The 9,085-nt window shown below is 55.6% G+C and overlaps 2 protein-coding genes across 2 annotated transcripts; one reads left to right on the top strand and one right to left on the bottom strand.

Annotated features, from left to right (window-relative positions):
• Nucleotides 1-1,517: 1,517 nt before the first annotated feature.
• ENH_00041300 (peptidyl-tRNA hydrolase PTH2 domain-containing protein, putative) lies at nt 1,518-6,014 on the bottom strand (the record flags this gene model as incomplete). The annotated part of the gene is made up of 6 exons (XM_013580783.1): nt 1,518-2,312; nt 2,557-2,709; nt 4,123-4,177; nt 4,790-5,157; nt 5,418-5,510; nt 5,772-6,014. The coding sequence occupies 6 exons, from the start codon at nt 6,012-6,014 to the stop codon at nt 1,518-1,520; spliced, it is 1,707 nt and encodes a 568-aa protein (XP_013436237.1).
• A 2,011-nt stretch (nt 6,015-8,025) lies between these two features.
• ENH_00041290 (ribosomal protein S12, putative) lies at nt 8,026-8,580 on the top strand (the record flags this gene model as incomplete). Its single annotated transcript, XM_013580782.1, has 1 exon — nt 8,026-8,580. The coding sequence occupies one exon, from the start codon at nt 8,026-8,028 to the stop codon at nt 8,578-8,580; it is 555 nt and encodes a 184-aa protein (XP_013436236.1).
• Nucleotides 8,581-9,085: the final 505 nt, after the last annotated feature.

Here is a 9,085-nt window from a genome sequence, read left to right as displayed (position 1 = left end):
GCCCCTGTATAAGGGGGGCCCCCTGTGCTTCTTGGGGGCCCCCTACTTGTACCCTGGGGGGCCCCTGGGGGCCCCCGCTTGTTGCTGTCTTAGCTGCTGTGTGCCTTTGCCCACGGTAGCAGCAGCAGTGACGACAGCAGCAGCAGCAACAGCAGCAGCAGCAGCAGCAGCAGCAGCAGCAGTTTGTTTGTGTTGCTGCAGGACGCGAAGAGTCTTTTTGCTGCTTTGCTCGAATGCCGCCCCCAAAGTGGCCACCAGGCCCCTCTCCAGAGACTCATTTCCTGGTCAGTGCTGCTGCTGCTGCTGCTGCTGCTGCTGCTGTTGCTGCTGCTGCTGCTGCTGCTGTTGCTGCAGGTGTTGTCTTGCTCATGCTGCTGCTGCTGCTGCTATTGGTGCGTGAGGCATTTTTTGGCTCGCTTTCCCCACCATGGGGACCCAAACCCTAAACCCTAAACCCTAAACCCTAAACCCTGGTTTGCTTCTGCGGTTTGAGTGTTCGCAGGCTCAGCAGCAGCCTTGCTGCCTCTTCCTGTCTCCCTGCTGCTGCTGCTGCTGCACTTGCTGCTGCGCTGCGCTGCTGCAGCGGACTGGGGGTGGCTTCCCCACAGCTGAGTGCCCTTTGCTGCAGCTTGCTGCAGCAGTGGCAGCAGCAAAAGTATGAGGGCCTCGGGGGGCCCCCCGGGGCCTCTGAGGAAGCTTTCCAGCAGCAGCAGCAGCAGCAGCAGCAGCAGCAGCAGCAGCAGCAGCAAACCCTTGAGAGAATCCTCGATGACGAGACAGAGGTTTCTTTGCTGCACTGTCTTCTCACGGAAGAATACTTTTCTGAGACGTGAACCCTAAACCCTAAACCCTAAACCCTAATTTCTAAGCTCCAAACCCTAATTCGCTAACATGTTGAGATTTGTGCTTCGCAGTGGCAGGGCCCCTTATAACTGCAACTCTAAACCCTAAACCCTAAACCCTAAACGTTATGTCCTAAACCCTAAGCGCTAAACCCTAAACCCTAAACCCTAGCTTGCCGTGTTTCGCATTTTGTGTGTCTTTCTTTCTTCCTCTTTTGTGTCTCTTCAAATCTGTGCTGCTGCTGTTCTCTGCTGCTGCTGCTGCTGCTGCTGCTGCTGCTGCTGTGTGCTGCAGCGTCAGCTCTTGCTTCTGGCGCTGCGTGCAGCACATAAGAGACAGTAAGGCACTTTGAGGGTTTAGGGTCTTAAAGCTAGGGTTTAGGGTTTACACACCACCTAAGCCTGCCCCAGACGCAGCAGCAGCAGCACCTGCAGCCGCAGCAGCAGCACCTGCAGCAGCAGCAGCAGCAGCACCTGCAGCAGTAGCAGCAGGAGCAGCACCTGCAGCAGCAGCAGCAGCTGCTGCTGCAGCAGTAGCAGCAGTAGCAGCAGCAGCAGCACCGGCAGCAGCAGCAGCAGCAGCAGGGTTTGCTGCTCTTTGCTGTTCTCAGGTACCCTGGCAGCAAGGGTTAGGGGGGCCCCCCCACCTGTTGCTGCCAATTCTTTTGCTGAACTCTATGAGGCATTTTTGGCGCTGCAGCTGCTGGGGGGCCCCCAGGCCCCAGGGGGGCCCCCCAGGGCCCGGGGGGCCCCTGTACCCTCTTGGGGGCCCCCCTTGGGGGCCCTTGTGGCTTTCTGTGAAAGCGACAGCCCCAAAGCCTGCTGGTGGGGCTGCATGCATTGCTGCTGCTGTTTGCTGCTGCTGTTTGCTGCTGCTGTTTGTTGCTGCCGTTTGTTGCTGCTGCTTGTTGCTGCTGTTTGTTGCTGCTGTTTGTTGATGCCGTTTGCTGCTGTTCTTTGTTGCTGCTGTTTGGCGCTGCCGCCTGGTATTGCTGCTTGTACTGCTGTCGGTGCTGCTGCTGCTGCTGTTTGCTGCTGCTGCAGAGGACTTTGCTGCGCACTGCTTGTGCGTCTGCTGCAGGCTGCAGCAGCAGCGGCTGCTGCTGCTGCAGTTCGTTTCCTCCAGTCTTTGCCCGCAGATACAAGAGGCCCTTCGTGCTGCTGATTTGCCGGCGCTGCAGCCCTTAATAACGAGCTGCGGCTTCTGCCATTTTGCTGCTGCAGCAAAGCCAGGTCAGCAGCAGCAGCAGCAGCAGTAGCAGCAGCAGCAGCAACAGCAGCAGCAGTAGCAGCAGCAGCAGCAGTAGCTACCGGTGCCACGCACAGGGTGGTCGGTGTATGCGCACCAGAAAGTAGATGCAGCTGCTGCTGTTGCTGCTGCTGCTGTTGCTGCTGCTGCTGTTGCTGCTGCTGCTGCAGTGGAGAATCAAACGACGCCCCCTGTGGCTGGGCTGGCCTTTTTGTGTGTGCCTGAGGAGGAGGCAGCAGCAGGAGCAGCAGCAGAAGCAGCAGCAGCAGCAGCAGCTCAGAGCGGCTCCTTGCAGCAGCAGCTGCTGCAGTGCCGCGGGCGCAGCAGGCTGCTGCTGCGGCTGCTGCAGCAAACCGGTTGGGCTACAGTTCCCATCTCTTTAAAGCAGGTAATAAGGAGGCTGTTAGCAGCAGCAGCAGCAGCAGCAGCAGCAGCAACAACAGCAGCAAACTGAAAGGAACTTACAGGCACTGGCAGCTGCGCGACCACAGACACATTGATGACCTTGCCTGCTGCTGCTGCTGCCTTTGCTGCTGCTGCTGCTGCTGTTGCTTTTGCTGCTGCTGCTGCTGCCTTCAGTGGAAGCAGCTGCCCACTGTCGAGCTGAGGGCCTCTTACCTAAGGGCGCTCACAACAGCCGATGGCGCATGAGGCAGCAGCAGCAATTTGCTGCTGCTGCTGCTGCTGCTGCTGCTGCTGCTACTGCTGCTGCCATCTTTGCTGCAGCAAGGGGGCTCCTGGCAGCTAAGGAGGCTGTATTTCTCTGGGGCCTCTGAAGCAGCAAAAACAATTTAAACTGCTATTCATACGCAGCAGTGGCTGCTGCTGCTGCTGCAGCTGCTGCTGCTCCAGCTGATGCTGCTGCAGTTGCTGCTGCTGCTCCAGCTGCTGCTGCTGCTGCTCCAGCTGCTGCTGCTGCAGGTGCTGCAGTTGCTGCGGCCACTGCGACTACTGCGGCTGCTGGGGATACTGCGGCTACGGCTGCTTCTGCTGCGGCTGTTGCTGCTGCTGCTGCTGCTCCGCAGCAGCAGCAGCAGCGGCAACCGCTCTTTTCTTTTTCTGTTTCAAGAACTGGATTTAGTTTCAGAAATTAGATAGAGAAAATATAAGTTTTGCAAATATTCCAAATAAAAACTGAGGCAAATATGGTGTTTAAAAAGAAATATTTATTTAAAATATATTTAAAATAAATTTATTTATTTAAAATATATTTAAAATATGTTTATTATTTAAAATATATTTAAAATATGTTTATTTATTCAAAATAGATTTGTTTATGTTCGTTTCGCATTTGCAGAAGCAACAAAACGAATTTATTTAAAAATAGAAATTCAAAAGAATAAAAAAATAAATAAAATAATTGAAATGAAATTTGTTTTAAAAATGCAGCAGTTTGCAACAAAATAAAAATCAAAAACGGAAATTAAAATATTTTTTTAAATTTATTTTTTTAAAAAGAACTCCATAACTTGCCAGTTGCCATTCAGAAGTTTATTTGTGTTTTAAAATAAATAAACTTTTTTTAAATTTATTTATAATTATTCTTTATTTATAATTGATTTTCACTTTTATTTTTATTTATTAAAGATGAGTAATAATGATGCAACACGGAAAAATTAAAACATCTTTTAATTCCCCCAAACCCCAAACTTCCACTGCCAGTCAGTAACTTCTGTGCAGCCTGGGATGGGCCCCACACCCCGGGATCGCCCGATCCCAGCAGCAGCAGCAGCAGCAGCAGCAGCAGCAGCAGCAGCAGTAGCAGCAGCAGTAGCAGCAGCAGTAGCAGCAGTAGCAGCAGCGGGGGGAAAGAAGCAAGCAGAAGCGGCGTGGCTTCAGAAAGACGTTCCTAAACCGCAATCCCTAAACCCTAAACCCTAAACCCTAAAAGAGATGATAAAGTTTGCTGCGGTGGTGACAGAGAGTCAACTAAGATAAAGAAAGGAGATAAAAGAAATTCAAAAAGAAACAAAATAAAAAAGCAAGACGATTCAGTTTTGCTGCAGCTGCAGCAGCAGCTGCAGCAACCACCGCAGCAACTGCTGTTGCTGCTGCAGCAACAGCTGCTGCTGCTGCTGCAGCTGCGCTAAAAAGCAGCACAGAAACACCGCAGCAAAGACAACTAAAGAGACCCATAGGCACAAGCAGCAGCAGCAGCAGCAGCAGCTGCTGCTGCAGCAGCAGCCAGAGGGCCTCGCGGGGCCTCCCTAGCTGCCCGCAGGCAAACTGCTTTCCTAGGGGCCCTCTGGGGCCCCTCTCGAGGGCCCTGGGGGCCCCCTAGGGGGCCCCCGGGGGCCCCCCTAGGGGCCCCCGAGGGGGCCCCCCGAGGAGGCCCCTCGGGGGCCCCCAAATTAGGGTCCCCCTTGGAGGCCCCTGCAAGTGCAGTTATGAGGCTCCTGAGGGGCCCCCTTGGGGGCCCCTACGGGGCCCCTTAGGGGCCCCCAAGGGGGCCCCCTCGGGGCCCCCAAGGGGGCCCCTAGGGGCCCCCAAGGGGGGCCCCTCGGGGCCCCCAAAGAGCCCTGAGGGGCCCCCTTGGGGGCCCCTAGTGAGCCCTTGGGAGGGCTAGAGAAGCTTCAAGTGGCCCGTTATCTTGTCGATGCGGCCGACTGGAGCTGCGAGCAGCAGCAGCAGCAGCAGCAGCAGCAGCAGCAGCAGCAGCAGCAGCAGAGGGACTGATGAGCTAAAAGTAATTGCTTACAGGATAGAACTACCGGTGCTAACTACTGCTGCTGCTGCCGCTATTCTTGCTGCTGTTGCTGCCGCTATTACTGTTGCTGCCGCTATTCCTGCTGCTGCTGCTGTTCCCGCTGCCGCTGCTGCTGCTGCCGCTATTTTTGCTGCTGCTGCTGCCGCTATTACTGTTGCTGCCGCTATTCCTGCTGCTGCTGCTGTTCCTGCTGCTGCTGCTGCTGCCGCTATTTTTGCTGCTGCTGCTGCCGCTATTACTGTTGCTGCCGCTATTCCTGCTGCTGCTGCTGTTGCTGCTGCTGCTGCTGCTGCTGCTGCTGCCTCACCAGGCCCCACAGCAATGGCCGTCATTGACCCGCTGGGTACTTGGGTGCGTCCCTACAAAACGTCGCAACCACAATGCAGGGGTTTCCTCCTGCTGCTGCTGTTGCTGTTGCTGCTGCTGCTGTTGCTGCTGCTGCTGCTGCTGCTCTTGTTGCTGCTGCTGGAGGCTTCTAGTGCCCGCAGGGAGCCCCAGAAGCACACAGCAATTGAGGTGTCTTTACAAAGGAGAACCAGACAGTGCAGCCGCATTTAGCAAACCCTAAACCCTAAACCCTAAACCCTAAGGCGCAAACCCTAAACCCTAAACCCTAAACCCTCGATGTTGTGCCCACTGCGTCGTGGATGCAGCAAGCGTTGAGCCCTGACAGCATTGCCTCCTTCACAATCTGAAGGCCCGTCTCTTCATCCTGAGCAGCAGCAGCAGCAGCAGCAGCAGCAGCAGCAGCAGCAGCAGCAGCAGTTTTCTATGAGGAGCCCCGAAGCTCTACACAGCGCCGAGCAGCAGCAGCAGCAATTCCTAAGAATTCCAAAGCCCTCCGCACTTCCCCAAAGCCCCCGACAGAAAGTACTTTTGCCACTACGAAGCAGCAGCAGCAGCAGCAGCAGCAGAAGCAGCAGCAACAGCAGCAGAAACAGCAGCAGCAGCAGCAGCAGGTCTAAGGGCTCACTGGCAGCTTGAGGACCACCTTGGCCTCTCCCTGCTGCTCCCAAGAGTCCAGCCAGACAGCGAGGGCCCCCAGGGCCTCCAGCTTGGGGCCCCCCAGCTTGGGGGCCCCCTGGGGGCCCCCCTGGGGGCCCCCCTGGGGGCCCCCAGGGGGCCCCCTACTAAGTTCTGCTGCTAAAAGGGCCTCAGCAGCTCTGCGGGCTTTTCTGTAGGCCCCCAGAGCTGCGTGGGAACACTGAGCTGCCATTTTGCCTTTGCCCATTCCCAGGTCTGAGAAATGCGCAAACAGCTGGCTAGCTGGCTAGCTAGCTAGTTGGCTAGCTGGCTAGCTGCTGGCTGGCTAGCCAGCTAGTTGGCTAGCTGGCTAGCTGGGTGGCTGGCTAGCTGGGTGGCTGGCTAGCTGGGTGGCTGGCTAGCTAGCTGGGTAGTTGCCTGCCTAGCTGGCTAGCGAGCTGGGGGGTTGGCTAGCTGGCTGGCTAGCTAGCTAGGTAGCTAGCTGGGTAGTTGGCCAGCTAGCTGGCTAGCTAGCTGGGTAGTTGGCCAGCTAGCTGGCTAGCTGCGTAGCCAGATGGCTAGCTAGCTGGCTAGCTAGCTAGCTAGCTAGCTAGCTAGCTGGCTAGCCAGCTGGCGGGAAGAATGGCCGGCTAGCTAGCTAGCTAGCTAGCTATCCAGCCAGCGAGCTAGCTAGCTAGCTAGCTAGCTAGCTAGCTGGTGAGACGCGTAGGCAAAGGGCCTCAAAGCTACTGCAGCTGCTGTTTGGATTTGCTAGTGAAAGCCATTAGCAGCAAATCTTGATAAGGACTTTGAATTAAATTGAATTAAATTTGATTAATTAAATTAATTAAATTTAATTAAATTAATTAAATTAATTTAAACTGATTTAATTAATTCAAATTTAATTTAATCCAACCTACAGTTGTATTCATCCTGCTATACTCGTGCTGCAGTGGAGCCCGCCCAGCTAGGGTTTAGGGTTTAGGGTTTAGGGTTTAGGGTTTACCATTTCGAATGCAAAGAACCATTTTGCATTCTCCTTTATCTTCTTTATTCATTTTATCTCTAATGGCATTTAAAACTTTGGCCATTTGGGGGCCCCCAAGAGTGAGGGGGCCCCCCAGTTGGGGGCCTCCGGGGGGCCCCCCGAGGGGCCCCCAGACCCGCCAGAAAGGGTACTGCCGCAGCAGCAGCAGCAGCAGCAGCAGCAGCAGCAGCAGCTGCACGCACAGGGCCGCGCTCAGGTAGACCATCGCTGCAGCAGCAACACTCAGCAAAGCAGCAGCAAAAATAAATTAATTAATTAAATAATAAATAAATAAATAAATTAATTAACTAATAAATTAATAAAATAAATAAATAAATAAATAAATTGGGAAAAGAAAAGTGGCAAAAAGAGATAAATGAGAGAGAGAGGGGGAGCCTAATTGGGTGTTTCCCTAAACCCTAGACCCTAAACCCTAAACCCTAAAACACAAACCCTAGGCCCTAAACCCCAAACCCTCGGCCTGAGTCCCTGTCGCAGAGTAGCTGGTACCAGAGCCCCGTAGTCTAGGGTTTAGGGTTTAGGGTTTAGGGTTTAGGGTTTAGGGTTTAGGGCTGAGGGCTCACGGCCGCAGTCTGCAGCCTTTCCAGCGAGCAGTTAAGGGCTTAGAGCTAAGGGTTTAGGGTTTAGGGTTTAGGGTTTGGGGTTTAGGGTTTGGGGTTTAGGCTTTAGGGTTTGGTAGCCCACTGCAGCCTCCCCTCCACGCACGAGCAAGTTAGCGCGACCAAGCCGACGACAGCTATTCTCCAGGGTTTAGGGTTTAGGGTTTAGGGTTTAGGGTTTAGGGTTTAGAGATATTGCTGCTCAGCAGCAGCAACAGAGTGCCTGGGGCCCCTCTGGGGCCCCGCAGTGGGGCCCCCCGGGGGCCCTTTGGGTACAGCCGACACGGCTGCTGCTGCTGCTGCTGCTGCTGCTGCTGCTGCTGCTCGAAAGTAAACTTTCAGTTTTATTTTGTTTGGCATTTTTTGAGATCATTTCTTTGGGCCAGGTCTGAGCAGCAGCAGCAGCAGCAACTGCAGCAATTGCAGCAACTGCAGCACCAGCAAGAGAAGGAGCAGCACGAACAGCAGCAGCAGCAGCAGCAGCGGCTGCTGCTGCTGCTGCGCTCACGCGTCCACAGTGCCGCGCAGCGGCTAGTCCCACCGCCATCACAACCAACAGCAGCAGCAGCAGCAGCAGCAGCAGCAGCAGCAGCAGCAGCAGCTGCAGCAGCAGCAGCATGGCACCACGCCCCCCCCTTTGGCGCTGCTTCTTCATTCACTTGAGGCAGCAACTGGGGGCCCCCCACTCTTCCTTTTGCTTCAGCAGCAAACCACTTTTCCAGTACCCTGGGGGGCCCCCCGGGGGCCCCCCAGGGGCCCCCCTTAGTGGGGCCCCCGGGGGCCCCCTGCCGAGAATGGGCCCCCTGAGGCTTGAGGGCTCTCCCTGCGCCTTTGGCAGCAGCAGCAGCAACAGCAACAGCAGCAGCAGCAGCAGCAGCAGCAGCAGCAGCAGCAGCGGGCGGACCAGTGGTGCGCTCCTTTGCCCTCCAGCAGCAGCACTGGCAGCAGCAGCAGCAGCAGGGGTGGGCCCAGCAGCAACGAGAACGGTGCTGGCCCGAACCACAGCAGCAGCAGCAGCAACTGCAGCAGCAGCAACAGCAGCAGCAGCAGCAGCAGCAGCAGCAGGCGGCAGCAAGCGGCTGTTCAGCACCCGCAGCATCAGCGGCCGCCTCTTCTACAAACGAAGGCCTCTGCAGGTCCCTCGCCTCAAACCCCCAAATATAAGAAGGTAAGCAGCAGCAGCAGCAGCAGCAGCAGCAACAGCAGCAGCAGCAGCAGCAGCAGCAGCAGCAGCAGAAGCGAGTGCAGGGGGTGTTGTGTGTCTGCAGCAAATGGCTCGAGGGCGCCCCCCACAAAAAAGGCATATGTGTGAAGGCGAGCCTAAACCCTAAACCCTAAACCCTAAACCCTAAACCCTCTTCAATCTCGGTGCTCTTCAAAGAAGCAAGCTAGATCTGCTGCTGCTGCTGCATCTGCTGCTGCTGCTGCTGTCGCCCTTGCATCTGTCGTTTTTGCCGTTGCTGCTACTGCTGCTTCGGCGCTCGTGCACTGCTGCTGCTGCTGCTGCTGCTGCTAACTCGAACAGCTGCTGCTGCTGCTGCTGCTAACTCGAACAGCTGCTGCTGCTGCTGCATTGCCTAACCTACACCACCACCCGCACCACCACCATCATCAGCAGCAGCAGCAGCTGCTGCAGCAGCAGCAGCAGCAGCAGCACTTCTCCCCGCTTTGCGTGCG

This window comes from Eimeria necatrix, genomic scaffold (genome assembly GCF_000499385.1).
Source record: "Eimeria necatrix Houghton genomic scaffold, Enh_scaff303, whole genome shotgun sequence".
NCBI lineage: Eukaryota > Apicomplexa > Conoidasida > Eucoccidiorida > Eimeriidae > Eimeria > Eimeria necatrix.
Note: the sequence above shows the minus strand (reverse complement) of the source record. Positions and strands in the feature narration are given on the sequence as shown.